Source organism: Gavia stellata, chromosome 18 (assembly GCF_030936135.1).
Source record: "Gavia stellata isolate bGavSte3 chromosome 18, bGavSte3.hap2, whole genome shotgun sequence".
Classification (NCBI taxonomy): Eukaryota; Metazoa; Chordata; class Aves; order Gaviiformes; family Gaviidae; genus Gavia; species Gavia stellata.
The window spans coordinates 11330294-11350512 of record NC_082611.1 but is presented as its reverse complement, the minus strand read 5'-3'; the positions used below and the strand labels follow the sequence as shown (position 1 = coordinate 11350512).

At 34.2% G+C, this 20219-nt stretch overlaps 1 protein-coding gene across 1 annotated transcript in view; it reads right to left on the bottom strand.

Moving 5' to 3' along the window:
* The window catches only part of SNX29 (sorting nexin 29), a gene marked incomplete at its 5' end in the record, with an annotated part of 130981 nt that overhangs the window by 84021 nt on the left and 26741 nt on the right, over positions 1-20219 (bottom strand). The window contains 4 exons of the mRNA XM_059826604.1: positions 282-388; positions 4571-4653; positions 15140-15268; positions 16538-16601. Coding sequence (XP_059682587.1) covers positions 282-388; positions 4571-4653; positions 15140-15268; positions 16538-16601 — 383 coding nt within the window. The remainder of the gene's footprint in view (positions 1-281; positions 389-4570; positions 4654-15139; positions 15269-16537; positions 16602-20219) is intronic.

Below are 20219 nucleotides of genomic sequence, written 5' to 3'. Positions count from 1 at the left end.
TCATTTTAATATCAAAGTATAAATGTGTACCCTTGTTAGGAAAAGTACTTTTATTTATCTGAATTGCTTTAAATATGCTTTGAAGTTGAATAAACAAATTTGTATTTTAACCACAGAAGCCTGAAAATTAAATATTTCATTTTTTTCTTTTTAAAGCAAAAATCAGAATTTTCTTTTACACTAATGGGGGAAAAATAACATCTAAGCAAAGAAACTATTTACAGCTTCAAATGTTATGTTACAATTATGAATGCATAAAATTTGTGCAGTAGAAACTTTACCTCAATCAATTTTCTTTCATAAGAGCTGGCTAGTTCCTCGTTGTTTTCTACTTGCTTTTGCTCTGGAATAGTAAATTCACCATCAGTGCTCCAAATGTTTGGCAGAACTAAAACAAAGAGATACCTCAAATTAAAATGTTAAATTACATAAACATCTAAGACAACCTGTTTAGAAGTAATAGCTCTAAAAGAAACAGTTATTAGAAGTATCAAAACAGGATGTAATATTAAACAGTATTACATGTACTAAAATAGAAATGCTGCAGGGAACTTTCTTGTGAGCAACATTTAGACAGGTACTCTCAACAGAAAAAAATGCAAACTAAAAGCATTTGGCTGTTCTGTGACTACAGCTATCTAATATATGTAGGTAGTAACTGCAATTCCTACCCAAAGCCTTTGAAAACTAAGTCTATGCTTCCCTTTTAGGTCTTTTTTCTACTTCTTTTCCAAAACATCATTTCATATTACTTGCACAGACTACTTACATGTCATAGACATTACAGAAAACAGGGCTGAGAATGAACATTCCATACTTCACCTAGTATTTCATGTTTTTGCATAAAGCAGAATAAGCTTTAGTTATTTCATTCTTAACAGTTAATTGTCTAATTTATTCCTAGAAACCTCTAATAATGGAGAATTCATGCTTCCCTGCACAATCTATTTAAATTTAAGTATTCTCAGAAAGATTTTCTCGGTAGCTAATCAAACTTCCTTCACCTGCCATTTAAGCCCATTACTTCTTTTCTTATCCACAGTGAATGAAAAATACAGTTTATTCTACTCCTGTTCCTAGCTATCATTTATGTATCTGATGATCAGTTTAAGGCCTGTTCTAAGTAAGTCTCCTCTTCTCCAAGTTACACAAAGTCCAGTCTCACAGATCATGAATTTTTAAAAAAACAAGTTAGCACATATAAAGTGAACAAGCCCTAATAAAAGAGATATTTAACAAATGCTTTCACCATTTTCAAAATCTAAACTACATATACAACCACTATAAGGTAGACAGAAGACACCATAATTCATCTGACTAAATACTCTCGAGCCTGGGAACGGATTATTGCTTCAAGGAAGAATATATACTTTTAAGTTAATTTTGAAAGCTATTTTAAGAGCTATTTCTTATAAATCTTTCTTGAAGTTCTTCAGCCAGAAACTTCTAAGATCAGTATTTTCATATACATAATATTATTGTATCTAAGCAGGTTTGAAAAATGGTACATATCCAACTCCTGCTGATGGCTGAGAAATCATTTATTAACTATTTAAATACCAATATGAAACTGCTCAGTCTACTGCAGTGATCACTCATTTTGAAAACTGGTATGATATTCTGAACTTGACACAGTTCTGATTCTTGCGCAGTTTATTTATAATCACATTTGCTAAGGTTTTTTTTTTGTTTTTTTTTTTAAGTCACCGCAAGGCAAAGTATTATGCTGAGTTTCATTTATTATTTTAGAAAACTATTTAAAAGCAATATTCAATAGCATCTGATCTGATTATTACAGCAAACATGTAGATCCTTCTCTATTTATAGTCATGAAAATAACAGCAGAAGCTCAATTTATTTTGACTCTTTCAAAAGAGTTTCAAAGAAAGTCTAAACACATAGTGTTCTAAAATCTAAAACACCTTTGAGACTTTTGTTTTTATACCATTTGGAAGAAGATTAATCATCATTGAAATTAGTCATTACGATAGCATAGGGCAGCAGTGAAATCAGTTGTATGCAAGTTTATGGCTCCTTTATGAAGACAATTTCCTAATGTTACAGCAAAAGAGGACAGCTAGGAGTTTTCCAAGTTTAAACAGATCAGAATTCTATGTCCCTGTCTTCATGTAAGGCTAGTTAGAATTCAAGAACCTTAACCTATGAGTGTGTAAATTAATATATTAGAAACCAACAAGAATTTTAACTTAAAATTACAAAAGCAGAGAAAACAGTAGTTTCTTCATCCTATATTCGTCACAAAATTGTCACAATCTCAGAACACAGTAACAAAACAGGTCTTGTAAATATACTCTCTAATCCTTTTAGGCATGTAAGCTAATTAAGAACACAATGACTTGAGACAAGTTGTTACGGTCACTTTAAATTATACCACAATTGGAATTCAGTAATTTATCTTAAGATACACAATGACTTATGTACTGAAAAGTACAAACAGCTCTTTCTAATAATGCAAATATTCTTAATTACAAAGGCTTACATCTGAAAAATATGAATGCCTACAATGAGATACTGCAAGTTATATCTATAAACCATGGGTGCAATAGTTTCTATAACTCTGGTAAAAGAAAAACACTTTTCTTTGTTTCACTCTCCTTTTTTGAAGTGTATCTAAACATATTAGCTCTCAGGGATCATTTACATGCTTAAGTACTTTTTTGAGTCAGAGGCCCCAGTACTACCAAAAATTTCAAATAAGTCTCCAATGGCAGCTAAGAAAAAAAAAATATTTCATTTCATAAAAATATGCAAAGTTAGAATATAAGAAAAATTATTACAAATAGTGCACGTAGCTGAAATTTATTCTGGTCACTAATGATAAATATTACAGAAAATTACTGTGGATTGATTAAATATCCTTTGTGCATAAAGCATACATGTATTCATTTTTAGAAATGTTGGTACTGTTCCATCCCCCTTTTTCATCTATAAAATCTGACCATCCTACTCAGTTTCTATTCTTATCATTCACTAATTTGCATAATTTTAACATGGCAGAATATAGCTAGCCTAGGAATTTTTTTTTTCTTTTCCTATAATTACACTCATCATGGAAACTGTCAGTATCTAATGAAGGATAATTTCTGCTATTATAAGAAGCTTAAGCGATGGGTTTTGTGAATAATTCTTAATATGAATCACTACACTCCAGCAAAGTCAGAAGTAAAAACATGTGTTCTCACTAACAAAAATCCTTTTAAGGATGAATGAAGTTTTTAAACTACAGATAAGTATAGTGACTAGCCCTTAAGAGCAGAATTAATGTAGTATTCATTCATACAGCCACTTATATGACCACAATATTGACAGTTAAAAAAAAAAAAAAAGACACAGATGGTGCCAATTTCTGAAAAGCCACCTCATCTCTCAAAACACCTTCTGTAGTCAGTGGGTCCCACCAGAAGATGACTGAGAATCAAGACTCCAATTCATTCTGTCATGGACACTTCTATCACCACTGACCACTAAAGAAAAACAGGTAACAGTACTGATAACTTAACTCGTTACCTTTCAGATATAGAATCTGCTCATTAGAGTCAGAGCAACTTAAAAAAGAAAGTGAAATGTCTGGTCTTAATAGAGAGTCTATTTCAAACAGTCTGCAAATACTGATCTCCAAAACAATACTAACAGTATAATCTAGACAAACTAAATTTTCTCTCCTCAAAATAATTATTCTTCTATTCCAACATCACAGTAACAGATTATTTTTTAAATTAAATTTTCATCTGACAGCTTTTTCTGGAAAGTTTCTTAACGAAAAAAAAGATCATTTCATCTACCAGAAAACACTCTGTAAAAGTAAGTACAAAAATCTACATCGGTATTTTTCTCAAAAGGAAAGAGATATCAAATATGTTATTTTCACTATTGGGAGATATTACTCTACCATGGTTGGAAGAGATGAATAGGGTTTATAATTATCTCTTGCTAACCCTACTTTCATGTAAATTATTTCATTTGTTTTGGCAAAGACTCAGCAAGGAAAGCAAAGACTTCTTGATTGTTTCTACTCAGCAGTAATTTGATAGTATGTAATCACATAACATTCTTTTTGTTTGCTATCAATCTGGATTACAAAACTGTTCACACAACAGCAAATAGCCTAGTCAGAGATGCATCAGGGACAGTTCTCATAGAATCAGAACTGTCATCTTTTCAGATGCTGGTATTTTCCAACAGGAGGGCTGATGTCATACTGGGTAGCATGTGGAAGCATGAACCATGTCCCCAGCCACACTAGGATTGTTTTGTGTGGCTGAAGTGTCGATTATGGACCAGGGTTTGCATTGGATTGGGTGGCTGGTTATCTACAGAGATCCATTCCAGGATCAATCAGGAAAAAAAAAATGCAGATTCTTGTAAACTAGAGACATGGCTGTTCACAGGTTATTCTTTCATTGTCATTTTTTATGTAAGTCCAGGAGTCACTTCCATCATTCAGCTACTATAACTATACCTCAAATAAACTCTGTCTCAATGGTAGCATCACAGAAAAACAAACCCTGTGCATGGATTTTTTTTTTTCCCCCCTTCATTTTATCCTCACCTTCCACTGTTTGACCTTCTCTTCTGAGCATCTGGACAGCTCCTACATACTTCTTAAGTTGCACTTTTAGCACCTCATTTTCTCTGTTGATAAAAAGAACAGAATAAATAAATAAGTATTATTGTTTTCTCAAAACAGAGGAAATCCCATTTCAATGGAAGCAAACATACTATTTGTAATAATAAGCTTTATCTAACTTGTGTCATCAAGACGAAAAAAAATATTACTTGCACATTAAATAATACATCAACAGCAGAGTACTAGGAAAACTAGCGTTCCAGGGCCACATAAACACATCAGTGAAACAGATTATATCATAATCAAAAACTTTGCATTAATTGTTTAATTTAGGTTTTTCTATACTATGCTACATTGATGGCAGAAAAATTATACAGTCTATCTAAATCAACAGCCAATTAAAAAAATAAGGATGTGATAATAGACAAGGAAATTCAGAATGGCCAGTATAAAATTAGATAATCATTTTGCTAGTTGTCCAAGTATTTAAAGTCAAGCAAATAAGAATCCAGCTTTAGAAACAGATTTTATAATTTAAGAAAATGCCAGCACTTCAGCAACAATATTCACGGTAAAATTTTTCCACATTACCATTCCTAAATGAAAACCATAGAAGAAGAAATTAAGTTAACCCCTTTGACTGTTATATTTCAGTGCCTGTGACTGTCTCATTTTCTTTGGAAGGTAGAAGTATTCAAAACAGGTACTATCATAGCTCCACCTAACAACATTAATCACTTTAGTTTATATTTGGGGGGAAATAAAAACAATTCTAACCGACTGAATTTTAAACAAATCTGACAGATCGCATGTCTGAAAATTAACTCAGTTAACCAAGTATGACGAATTGTTTCTACGGAAGAAACATAACTAACGTGTGTTGCAAGAGAGTGAATTAAGACAACTTTTACTCTTCTTTAAGAAAATATAAGGGGAGAAATACATAGGTGCCACAGGTGCAGCACATAACATCACACACAGGAAACCCACAACTGGTTAGACAGAAGAGAGAACATGGGCAGGTCAAAATCATGCCAGAGGAATGATGAAACCCTTGATATGTGACAGATTACAGGAAGGTATGTAAACAGATTATACACAAAAAGGTAGGCATTTTTTTTATGGGAATTTATTTAAGAATGAGAAGTAGTCAGAAACACATGCAAATATGTTTGATGGTCCTTATCATACTATAAACATACACACACACACAAATAAACTGCTGTTGTGAGTGAGCAATGCCGTATTTATATATAAAAACTCTAGACTGATACTACATTCATATTTCTGAGGATTTCAAATCAGTTTTCTGAGCTATGTAACCTCAATTTTATTCAGACCTTTAGTAGGAGGTTACTAAATAATTGAGAAGAAACTATTGATTGCCCAACTACGAAATTTTAACAGAGTCCTTGATGATTTTTTGCATTTTATAATATTTTGAATTTCCTAGACTAAAAAGAACAAGTCCGTATTTCCACCAGAGATGGACGCGATAATCAGATGAAGAAAAAAATAAATCAGAAACACAGTTTAATTCTATACTATATTAAAACAAATCTAAATAATCTATTCATAAAACAAAATTATATGACAGCTAGACAAAAAGATTTCTCACCAGAAGTGTAAATATGTCTGCATGGAAATAACTGTATATAATTACAATTTATTAAGTTTTAAGGATTCTCATGAAATAATCATGCACCATCTCGTTCCTACATTTGAGAATAGACTCAGTGCCCTCTGTCTGTACTGAGACAGTATTAAAAAAAAAAATCTCCATTTTTTATTATTGTGCCTATTGACTTAAAATTGATACAGTACAGATGAACTTCAGAAAGACTTTAATTCACTTAAGGTTTTTGATACAAGACTGAAATTCAAAGCAGGATACCATGGCCTGGTCACAATTTTCTAATATGCCTCTTTATCATCTTATTACTTCTCATTCTTTGACATCTCTTTCTCATTACTACTATTTAGCTAGCTTCCAAAGAGGGCCCATCCTGATATATATTAATTTATATAGCTCTTTTTAATAGAGCATGTTTTAAAAAAAAAAAAAAAAAATTAGCAAGCACTCACTAAGAAGTGCTTAATGACTTCCAGAGGCTTTATATCAGATATTCATAGCAAGTATTTTATAGGAGGAAAAACTCCTGTATGGGAGTTAAGAGTCAGATTTGCAGAAATTCTTGTCCAGCTGACCTAACAGTATTACCTATTGTTAAGGATGTTAAATACTTCTGTGTGAAGGCCCCAGCTTTATTTTTGCAACTTTTCCAAACTTTACCATCTAACCTGAAGCAAAACTGCTAGCCTGTTAGGACACTAGTGATAAACACAAAAAACACAAAAACAGCATCTTTTGAAGTGCTCCAAACAATTCCACATTCTGTGCTGAAGAATAAGTGACAAGACTGTAAGTACAAGTTGAAGGGGATAGAGAAAAAAAAGAAAGAAAAAAAAAAATCAGGCTGAAACATATGGGAGAACAAAAATGGAAAACTATGCCACTAAAAGCACACCCATCTCCAAAACCTCAATTATAACAAATTTCCCTGCCTGATCACTTCTCCCATGTTAGTAAGTAGCTGAAAGGCAAAGTGATGTCATTTTACCCTGTATCAGCTCAATGATAGAGGATGACAATCCAGTATTCCTACAAATTACTCTTTTTGATCAAATGGCAGAGGTCTAGTGTGCATTGTTGATTAAGCTTTATACCATTGGTGATTACTCATGCAGAACAATGATACAAGACATACTTTTCTTTGGTTGTTTGATTATAAAACTGGAAAACTGCACATTAAGAGCTACATTGAAAAAATACTAAAGTTTGAAATTCAATCACACAAAAAAATGGATTTAAAGCATCCTACGAAACCAGAATTTAACTCCTCCCCAGGTCTCTATGATTTATTAATATTTGGGTACATATAAGAAGCAGATTAGCAGAACATCTTTGAAGCTTTAAGTCTTTAAGACAAAGAAAAAACCATATGGATGTCCCCACTTTTTTCCCTTAAGACAAAGTTAGTTTCTGACAGAGCAGATTTATCTCCAAAATCTCTCCAAAAGTATGACTAGAGAAATACAAACACATTTAAATACAGAAACTTATCCTGCTGTTATAGATGTGTGGCATTTATAAATTTTATTCCATCTGAAGCTTTTTCAAGCAACTGTAAGAGTTTCTCCATAGTCCTGTGACTATTCTCCAAAGAAAACCAGATAAAGATATTTTCAGGTTCCAATAAACACTCTATTTATAAGCTAATGCAGTAAGGATCCACCTTTTTTAGCAGAATATATTTTATTCTATAGCACTTTTATTCAGTGAAATTACTTAAGACGCAATTAAACTCTGTAGTTAGCTTTTTGCTTTAGTACTTTTCCTGACGATAAATCAGAATATTACAAAATTATGTGTATCTACTGTCAGATATTAACAGTGTCTTTGCTTAAGAGGAAAAATACAATACTAATCATGGTAATGAATCAGTACATAATAACAACTGTAAGCAAAGAGAAGAGGAATGTAAGTATCAAAAAAAAACTTTGATGGTGATACATGAGTAACTTTTATCCATTTTCTAAAATGGAAGATACCACCTCATAAAAATCCCTAAAATTCTAAGTATTTCTATTGTTACACATACTTGAAAATTCACCAGAAACCACTGTATGTATTCACAAATTATAAGACAAATCTTAAGGATCCTACTAAATTACTGTACTGAAACCAAAGTCAGAAAAAGGAAAAACATTAAGTAAATTTCTTTCGAGAATATGCATATGGTCAGGGCTTGTTTATACAGCAATACTTGACGGGCATTACTAGTGTAAGGTATCCTTTTCATCAAAGCTATGAAATAAAACATTAATAGTGAAGGATTTACTTTTCAATAGCAATATTTAGTGACATTGATCATACTAATACAGAAACAAATTTTCCTGAAAAGAAATTTTCTTTAAATATTCATGAATGGTACACAGCCACAGAACACCTCAGCAACAACAAACTTACTATCTTTTTTTTGAAAACTATCTGGAATGACAAGGAACGATCAATTATATAATAAATGTAAGTTATCCAGTACCTTCAATTCCTTGCCTAATTTTGAAGCAAAAATAATTACACTTCCTCTCAATTTTATTACTTAAAAATTAGCATTTAAGGAAAACCTGCCTAAAAGAAAAATCAAAACTACTGTAAGAATGATATTTTTTTAGCAGCATAAAACAAGTTCACATTTTGTGAAATTATACCTGACTTTTATGTATATAATGAATGAAAAGATACTATGCAATATTACTGATAAATGCATATCCTCACAAACAAGTTAATTCATGCCAGAAAAAGTAGCAACTGTTCCCTAAGGACTCTCATATTGAGAGGATGAATGTAACAGGATAACACGCACCACATTCTCACATCAAAGGGAGGACAGCATGGAAGCGTGATGCTATTCATCTGGAACACAGCAGTGGATCAGCCTTCCTGCTGGGACTTCTGCTGTATTCTTGGAGAAGGACCAAGGCCCTGCAGGTGAAATCTCCCCCACCTTCCTTGTGCTATAGCATCCCTTTTGAAAAAACTATCATTATGGGGGGACAAGGGGAGTTGAAGGAGGTTGGTTATTTTCCAGTAACATCCACAAAGTTTCTGTGACAGATAGATATGCTTATTAAAGCATGTATGCATACATGAAGCACAGTTAAAGTCTACTGTGCAAGTCAACTTAGATGCATCTGGCTGCTTAGATTTCTGGCTGTTAATACAAATGCAAACCAGTAAGGAAGTGTTTTATAAAAGCTGACTTCTAAAACTTTTATTAAAAGGTTAAAGAACAGTATACCTTTATGTTATTATTTTTGTTGCAGAGGAAGAGGCCTTATAGGACTTATTTTCCTAAACCTTAACAGGAAAAAACAAAAACAAAACAAATAAAAAAAATAACCCACACAACTGCTTCTTGAAAAAGATAGAAAAATTCCTCTAGGGCTTCTGTAAACTGAGCATGGTAAGAAAAGAATTTGAAAAAGAGTAGTTTCTCGTGTATCTCAACTACAGTGGCCTGAAGAATACTGTAATTAAGTTTCTGGCACAAACATCAGATACTAACAAGTGCTTTCTGGGGAGCTTACTCCTAAAAGATGTCTTATTTCTAAATTCAGGCTTACAAAATAAAAAAAAAAAATCCAACAGATGTCTAAGTCTTGATAAAAACTTAAGTGTTTTAGAAAACACTATAAAGGTACCAAATCTCCAAATAATAAAAAAATTGCACAAATCTTGAGAATGAATTGAAATAAGCAGCGTACTGCAAGAATATGTAGAATCTATACACAGAGGTTGGGCTAGATGACTTCCAGAGATGCCTTCCAACGTGAATTATGCTATGATCCTACTATTACGAGGTGCAAGATCACAATCAATTATAATCATCTATACCCTAAACGAAATACAAAAAATGAGAACTATTACTCATAGAAGGAGAAGTTGAACTATATACAATATAATGAGATTATAGCATAAAACCAATCTCTGAAAAAAACTTTAATGAGGAATAACGTGATAAACTTAACTGCTTGTCATGAAAGACAAACATCATATGCATGATAAACTGAAAACTATTCTCATGATAGCTACAAAACATAGACTGTGTTCAAATCTAAATTATGAAAGGGCTCTATCTTAGCATCGATATCACATCTGAAAAAGCAAAAATGGCTTTGTGGATAAAAAAATACAAGGAAGTAGTTTACCTTATGAAATAACAGATCTCACTCTTTTTATAAAATGTTTTTGTAACTTATGACATGTCAACTAAGCAGGAAAAAAAAAAATCATTGAATATAGGAATTAGTTTTCACAACCAGGAACAAGAGACATTTTTTCCTCACTCTAAGCTGCTGCTTATGGTAAGTGATGCAATCATTTCAAGATGCAAAACACATCATTTCACCCATCACTGAAGCACTACGGCTCTGAATGAAATGTTGTAAAACAGATTAATATAAAATGCCAAATCCAAAAGCAATGTGGCTTAAATAATACAGACACTAGATAAAAGGAGGCATATTAAGTTACAGAATGTACAGTAAACAGAAGGTACATAAAAGTGTAAGATAAAGCACAGTCAAATTCTCATCCCCCATTTCCCTATACAGTGCATTATCATCTCTTTCTATCTGCTTTTCTTGCTACAAAGCCTGCCCTTTGTAAAATGCTTTCCTCCAACATTTCTGAATATAGTCTGAGAATCTGAGATTATCCAGTTTCACAGTCAACTTCCATAAATTTCTTTGCCTCACAAAGGGATGTAATAGTATTCCATACAGAAAAAAGAATCTCAATTAAAAAACTTTAGCATTGCCAAGAAGCCACTGGCACAGTGTGTCCATGCACTCTGAGAAAAGTTCATTGATGAGGAGAAAAGAAAAAAAAAAAGACAAAAAAAACAGCTTACAAAATTATACTAGAGAATCTATTTAGTCTATTCTTTTGCAAGGCTAGGAAATAGGTTGAATGCTAAGACTATTCTTTTTGAAACAATATCATAACTGTTATGAAAGAGCTATTCAAATACTTCACATGGAAGAATGAGATTACCACTACTTGAAACCAAAATGACCTAAGAATTTTTTCAAAGAGAACTTAGGTAACTCAGGAAAATTTCTCTAAGCAAGCTAGCATTTTGTCTAGGAGACCAGAAACTCTTCAGAGAGTCTAGGAGACCAGCTGAATAAATCAATTTTGCAGATATCCAGAAGTAATCATTTCAACACTGACAGAGGGCTGGAGCACCTCTCCTATGAAGACAGGCTGAAAGAGTTGGGGTTGTTCAGCCTGGAGAAGAGAAGGCTCCGGGGAGACCTTATAGCAGCCTTCCAGTACCTGAAGGGGCTTAAAAAGAAAGTTGGAGAAGGACTTTTTACAAGGGCATGTAGTGATAGGACAAGGGGTAATGGCTTTAAACTGAAAGAGGGTAGATTTAGATTAGATGTTAGGGAGAAATTCTTCACCACGAGGGTGGTGAGGCACTGGAACAGGTTTCCCAGAGAAGTTGTGGATGCCCCAACCCTGGAAGTGTTCAAGGCCAGATGGGACGGGGCTTTGAGCCACCTGGTCTAGTGGAAGGTGTCCCTGCCCATGGCAGGGGGGTTAGAACTAGATGACCTTTAAGGTCCCTTCCAACCCAAACCATTCTATGATTCTATGACATGTCACTGAAATTTGTGTTCTCAAAGCCTTCAGGAAGATATTTACGTCAAATTGTTCACAGGAGCTTTGGGGACACACATAAATATCAGTTCTCATAATCTGAAGCATATTTGTTCATCAAATTACAATAGTTGGATTGTTGCTGAATGATTTTCCTTGCCTTAAGATGTTCAGAGTATTACAGTTGAAATTTTTCTACTCTAGTCACGTGATCAATTGGTTTCAAGGTAAATAGTACAAAATTATCTGAAACCTAGTTTCCTCTCACTCACCTAGTGTATTATGCAGCACTTAACAAAAATTTTGGAAATACTTTGTATTTCAAATTTTTCAAATTATTCAGCTTGCCCAAATTCCTGGTTTAAAATAATATTTATGTAAAAAATTTACTGTTCTTACTATTGCAGCAGCATCATCTACAGTGTGCAAATTGAACCAACAAAAGAATTTAGAAGAAAAACCTATATTCCAAAATAACTATATGCAAAGTTTCTTATGTGCTAGAAAATTAGTTGCAATGAATCATTAAAGAAACGCATCCAAAGTCCAAAATAAGCAGTGACACAAGAATTTGTTGTACCTAAGCAGCTCCTGACACTTTTTATCACGTGACAAGGTAAACTGACTTTCAGAAGAACAATGAACACAACATACCCAGTTTCCATAGCAATAAGAGAAATTCAATAAACTTGTTTAAAAATATAAATTAGCCTAAGTAAGCACCTCTTTAGATCTTGTTATAAAAGCTCCTTATCTATTCTTTAAAAAGGTATGTGTATGACAAATATCTGATTCACCCATGTGTCACTGCAAATTCTAAAATTGTGGGGGAGGTGAGTCAAAGAAATATGAATATACAATTCCTATAACCTGAAACATGAATATTAAATGATAAAGTATTTGCATTGTCTCAATTGCCCTACATCACATGAATGTCAAACCCACTTACACATATCTCTCCTTCCCTCAAAGTGAGTAGGTTCGGTTTAATGTGTTATCAAAAGCAGAAATAGTAACTTTCTAAATACTTTTTTTTTTTTTTAAAGAAAGCTTTATAATTTTCAGATACTAGTTCTGCTATGCAATAAAAAGCTTATAGGAATCTCAGCTGTGGTACTTGCGCGTGCAGAAAACAAACACTTCTCTCTGTGATAAGGCACAGATTACTAATCTTACTTAACATTTGGGATAGGTTTGTTGTTTACTATACATGTGAATCATCCCCAAGATCTTAGGCATCATAGGTTACTCTAGAGCTTATTTAGAATTGTAAGAAGAAAATCACACTATCACAGCAGCATTTACCTTCACAAGTCTTTCTTAAGCTAAATCACATTTAGACAAGGGGAGGGTTAAAATTCTTTTCTTTCAGCATAGCTGTGGCACAAAGTCAAGCTGAAGGCAAGTCATTACTGGAGCCAGTGTTGTTTAATACCTTCATTAATTACCTGGATGCTGGGACAGAGTGCATCCTCAGCAAGTTCACAGACAATACAAAACTGCAGAGCATCTGATAAGCTGGATGGTTGTGCTGCCATTCAGAGGGACCTGGACAGGCTGGAGAATTGGACTCAGATGAATCCCTTGAAGTTCAACAAGGGGAAATGCAAAGTCCTGCATCTGGAGAGGAATAGCTGTAGTCACCCATGCATGCTGGGGGCTAGAAAGCAGCTCTGCAGGAAAGGATCTGGGAGCCCTGGTGGACAACAAGCTGACCAGGAGTCAGCAATGCACGCTTCGCAGCAAAGAAGGCCAACAGCATCTTGCACCACATTAGGAAGAGCATTGCCAATGAGTCACTGCCAACAACATTGCCCAGAGGATTGTGGAGTCTCCATCTGTGCAGATACTCAATACCTGACTGGAAATGGCCCTGAGCAACCTGTTCCAGCTGACCTTCCTTGAGCTACGGGGAAGCAGTTGCACCACTTCAGAAATTGGTACTGTTGATACTTATATACCATTGATACAACCACTTATGATACAGTGGTTCATAAAGTGGTCAGCCACAAAAACCTGACAAGAGAACAGGAAAAAAAACATTGGTCCAAGGAAAACAAAGTGGTGCTTAAATAATCAGATAGAAGGAAGACAGATTGCATGGAAACGTCACTAAAAAGGCTGGGTAATCCATTCTTTACTGCTTACATACGTGAGGGTACGTACAGAAGGGTTTCTGTGTCAGCAGCAGCTGACACTGACACAATCTATATAACTGAAAGCAATAAATAAAGACACAAATATTCCGACGTAACTTAACTGACACTAGGACCACTCAACACAATTCCTACTGACTGAAGCAAGAACTTGCTGGGAGGAGAGGGGTCCCCATATTAATCTCAATGTGGAACTATAAGACATCTACCAGAGGAAACACTGTGGCGTAATATTAAAATGAAATAGTCTCCAAAACAAGTCCTCGCTGGCTGCAGATTCGAGAGCTAGAATGCCAACAATCTAGCTTGTGTATTTTTGAAAAAAAAAAGATATGTTCTACACATGGACCAAAGCAGCCATTTCCACTACTAGAATAAGCATTTCATTATTCTAGGACAGCAACAAGTCTGTTCACAATAAACATTGACATGGTGTTTCTGTTCCCCTTCCCACCCCCTTATATTTAAAAGCTGTATCAGATTTGAGGTTTGGAAAATACTGTTTGTAGACAGTGCTAGGTACTTCAACAACATTAAGAATATTATATATCCAACAGAAGGAAAAAACACAGGACCTTGAGATTGCCATTTGTTCCGGATTGGGCAGACAGCTACACCAAGAATGTCCCAAATATCAAGTAAAGTAAAAATTAATTTAAAAAAAAGGGAGGGGGGTTAGAACTGGACAAAACAGATATATGAAGAGAGAAGTCTTCTTACATTTACCTTACACCTACGTGTATTCCTTTGCATCTAGTCTCATTATCTAACTGCCGTTATTTTCACGGCTTATATTTCTTAATATTAGTTTGATTACTTTTTAAAATTAAAATCGATGTTGTCATAAGTTCAGCTCACTAATATTCTTTCCTCTGGAGCTGTAACGGTGGTTTTACTAATATTTTCACTTACTCTCACAATAACTCTCACTTACTGTTAACACTTAAGAAAACAAAAATCACAAGGCCACTAAATCTGTCAGAAAATCTTCCAAAGGTTTTTTCAGCTTAAATTCAACTAAAGTCCATGGGGTTTTTAGTCCTAAATCACTTATGTTCTTCTGAAAACTAAAACTACTTGAAAATTATTTTTTCTTGTATGCAGAATTTTTTATTCCGTTGTTCCACTGCTGTTACTTTTTATGACACTTTCAGCACTTCTTACCGTGCCAAGGCTTGGACTTTTGTGGCATGTCGCTCTTCCTGTTCCGCTACCTTCCTTCTCCAGTTGTCCATTTCCTGCCTTAGTGCTGCAGAATGCTCCATCTCTCCATCAAGCAGATTTCTCAGAGATCTGGAAGAAGGCAGCAGCTTCTGTTAGAACACTGCAAACACTACCTAGTAATTAGAGGATACCCTATGAATCACGGAGTAGGTTGCCTGAATGATACCATTAATGTCACCCTAAAATTTCATTATTCAATGTAACAAATTCACCTGATTTGATTACACGAAGATATGAAAAGCTACAAGGAGAAAAGGACCCAATCAAAACAGTTCTAAGTGCTTACTATTAACTTGTATTACAATCTCATCAACATACCCAAAGCACAACCTACTATGCTATCTACTATATCACCGTGCAGAAAGAATTTATTATAGAAAACAGCTTATAATCTGGTTTCAGTGCTTCAGTGCAAGTCCATACATCTCAGGAATAATGTATAAGCAATGTATTTACTAGCAAGAGCAGGACACAGGTAGGGGTCTTGTCTCTACTGAGAGCACTGCCCTAGATCTCTGAGTAAAACCTTTGATAAGATAGCAAAGGTCAGCATGATGCATAATGGTAAAACCCAAAGCATCCTCGTCCTTCTGCCAAAAAGCGCAAAGCTGAATGAGGCAATAACTTGCAATTATGGGAGTGGGGAAGATAAGAGGCAGGAAAATGGGATCAGTTGGTAGTCTCAACCTTAAAAATAAAAATTAAAATATCTATAGAAAAATGTAAATTACCAAAATAGCCCTATGACAGCATAACAACAGTATGTCTTGAATACATTTGTATTTTCCTTCATCTAATGACGTGTTCCAATAGACTAAATAAATACAAAGTAGGTTTGATAGCATTCTAAATAAGCAACTTGTAATTTTACATCTACATCATCATTTTGCCCCAAGTGAACATAAAGACACCCACAAATGACAGCCGCTTTCAGCCTAACATTGTTAGCCATCCTACATCACTTCTGCACCAGAAGGGGAAAAAAGGAAATTTTCCAAATATTTGTATAAGGACAAACTTTTACTCCTTTGGAAAGCTATCTTAAGAATCTTTTGTCTGTAAGTTTTGGTTTTGAAAAAAACACAACTTGGCAAAAGGTCCCAAGATAGGAGGAGTTATATATGATTCGAATTCAAAGGAAAAAGTTGACCTGCAAACATTACTTCTCAGTATCAACAGTTGAATATTGAAGTGTTAAGCTTACTTTTCAGAGAAAAATAACATATACATCAAAAAGTTTACACAAAGATTATGCATAGCTTTACACAAAGGACAGCTTGTATTAGAGAACAGATTTTAAAAAGTTATAGTGCCTCTTGACTAGAAAAAGAAAACTACCTATTCTGTTCTTCCAGTTCATCCTTTCTATTCATCATGGCCACGATAGCTTGACGAAGTTCATCTAAAGAGAAGGGACAAAAAAGATGAATTTCTGTGTGTATTTTTGCTCATTTCAGATCTAAAAGTCATGGACATTTTGGCACTAATTCAGCAACATGCTTAAGATGATGCCAACATCATTTGCTATTCAGCAAAGCACATAAAAATGCTCTTAATCTCATCACTAATTTGAGCAATCTTTCAAAAAAGGAATTATTTAACACAGTATGAGAAGTACTGATCAAATCAAATTGGTCTGCATCTGGCTTTAATACAAATGTTTACAAGTTTCCCTGTGGCTGCAGCTGTTTTGTTTTAATCACAGACGTATGGGGACGATGCACCTTTTCGCTACATGCATATTAATGAGATACATTGTTACTTGTTTAATTTCTTCAAATTGCTTGTTTTCCTTGCTATAAATTCTGACACAGGAAATATAACTATTGCAGTGAGACCGGAGTAGAGATAATGCCATTGCTTCTTCATGGCATTTCTTCTCAAGCTTGTCTTAAAGACAATGGGATTTCTGAATCTTGTTATGTCCTATAAAAACCTTTTTATTTCCTCTAAATACCTTAAAAATACTTTCTGTCATTATATCAAGAATAAAAATTTAAAAATAAAAGACAGAATTTTAGGATTTTTAAAGACTTCTTTGGGGTTAGGTTTAACAGTGATACCAGAGTAGCTGATTACCCTACAGAGAAGTGTCAGCTCAAAGCACTGCATCACCTGGAGTCCTTCTGCTATTATAAAGGTTTTACCATATAACTGTACAGCTGTACTATTACTATTTACTACAAATTTACAGAAAAATATTAGGACTTAATCATCTGATCTAAAACAGATTCTGACTTCCAGATCTTGCATGAATATATGAAATACAACAGGTCTTCAAAGATTTTAATGGCTTCTAGCAAACATCAGGATGGATACATGTCCTAAACTACATTTTTTTAAAAATTTCATTAATAATTTCATATATGTTAATCAATAATTTTATGAGAGCTTCTGCAGGGACACAATTATATTAAAACATCCCTCACAACAGCTAAATGAAATGCTCTTATGTTTATATATAATAAATCAGCCAATTCTGTCCTGCAAGTATTCAAAGCAGACGTCAGCAAATTTTTTGTGCTTTTACTGAAAACATACTAACAGAACTGGTATTACCTAATTTCTTCAAGTAAGCAAAGCCATTGGACAACTTTTTTCCCCTTTACATTCAGTTCACTGATTTACCTGTATCTTTCTTAGTATCTTCTATGGTTACAGAAATTTTTGCTAGTTCAAGAAAAAAAAAAAAAAAACTTAACACTGTCCCGTGGACCAGATTAAGTCTGCCAAACTCTAGTAGTGGACAAAACGTGAAAGTTTTTACTGTGTCAATCAAATGTATCAGTCAGTGCAGATACCACAATTCTAGTCTGGCATTGGTAATCCGCTGGTAAATCCTCCCTTGCAGGATTCAGCAGGGTTCTCATATCACTTGAAATCAGCCAATCCAATTTCTTCATGCTAGATTTCTTCCAAAACATTTCTGCTTCTTTGGCCAGGGAGAAAGTAGACAATTATTTTCCTACCCATTCCACATTACAGCTTGAGAACTAATTGACATTAGCACGAAACATTTCAGTAGGCCATTAGAGGGATTTTGCACTCCATTAATTCAGCACAGAAGGAATAATTATTTTTCTACAGTAACTTAGCATCTTTATATGAGTGCTCTATATAGCTATCAAAAAAAAAAAAATCCAAATCTTGAGGAAAAGCCGAAAGTTAAATTCGTGGGTATTAAATACTAACATTAATAAAAAAATAATAACAACTGGAGACTTCTGCTTTCTCCCTTGATAACATTACTCACATTCAAAACCAAAGCTGTGATTACATGGCTACTTTCATCAGTCTTCCTAAGTCTGTGCTTTCAGCAAAAAGGACATTCCAGCTTGCCTACCCACCATTGCTACCACCTCCCTTGTTTGGCACTGGTGTTTATACACGGACAGTGTCCTAGCAGGAACTGAGCCAGCTCAAAACTGGTTTGGTTTTGTTTTTCTGCTGGGCTACTTTTCAGACAAGCAGTTGCCAAGTGACCTTACTGTTGAGTTTAATACTGTTGCTGGCACAAGGGACATAGCAGAAAGCTATCAGGGCAGAACAGAACACCTTTTTAGTCAGTAAGAATGAGAAATAAAAGGTGGAACACCCTTTTTGGCAAAAGTAAAGTTCATATTGCATTGAAGTGACCAGGTAACCCCTGCAATTTACATAGCAATTGTAGAAAAAGTTAGAATGGAAAGATTATATATGACAAAATATACTGTGCTCCATTGTTTTCATGACTATTTTTCGAAAGATGGTCTATAATAGCTTCTATTGACTAGCATTTATTCCAGGAGAAAAAAAAACCCACCAAAAAAAATGACCAAACCCTACATTCTGAGATTTAAGTATCATATTTAGCTATACAATATCTAACTTGGTGATTATGACACTCAACACACTTTTAGTATTCTTTTGGTCATCATGAAACACTACCACTTTGAAGGCAGATTGGAAAGGTTGGGGCTTTTGAGGTTTTTTCGTTTCAATTATTTTGTGGTTTGTTGGTGGGCTTTTTGGGCAGTGGAAAATTGGTAGGTTGTAATAATCCTGAAAAAAATAATATGTAATGTTGTCAAAATGGACCACAATCCACCAGCCTGTCTGTGAAATAAAAAACTGCTCTAAGGATGAGGAAAATAGAATAATCCAATAAGTGTTCAAGCATTCTACAAGTGTGCAACACAGGAAAAAACATCCACAGTAAGCTTTCAGTACAGTAACACTCTGTAACAAAATAAAGATCTTTAACTATAAAGTTGAATCCAGAATCCTCCTCAAGAAAGCATCAAGCCAATGACATTTTAAATATTTCAAGAGTGTCATTAAACTATCATAATGCGCAACCTGAGTTAGTTGCTATTATTTCTCTGACTGAATAAATTAAAGCCATTGCTACTCAAGTTATTGTAGTGCTGGCTCTGCACTTATGCTGGGGTGACTACTCTACAGTAATTGCCTGTATGCATACTCAGTCTGTTTACATGTGTACTGATTTATTAACATTTAAACAGTGAAGCTATTATAAATTGTCTCAATTTTTTCCAATTTTACCAGCCTATTCAAATTGTAACCTTAACTTGCCTAATAACTTAATCTTTTTTCCCTTATTCCACCCAGAATCTTCTGCATGAGTACAAAGTTGAAATCCCAACTTCTCTCACTCCCCTCTCCAACACACACATAAGTAAGCAGAGCATGAAAGCAAAATTAAAGAACATGGTTCTGTTAAAGAACATGGTTTGCATAAAAGGAGAAGAAAAAAGCCTCTTGAAATAAAAGATGTTAAAATGCTTTTTATTTCCATTTGCCTCATTTTTTCCTCAGAGTTATGGAATTAACAATACTGCAGAAACACAGCAAAGCAGAAACTCTAAATTTCATTATCACATATAGGACAAAAATCAATGCTTAATTTAGGACCACAAAAGCAAAACACACTTCATACTCAGTATTTCTTGCTAATTTAGTTCAACTATGGACAGCAGCGGAGATGTGGAAGAAAGCATCAACACAAACAACTAGTTTG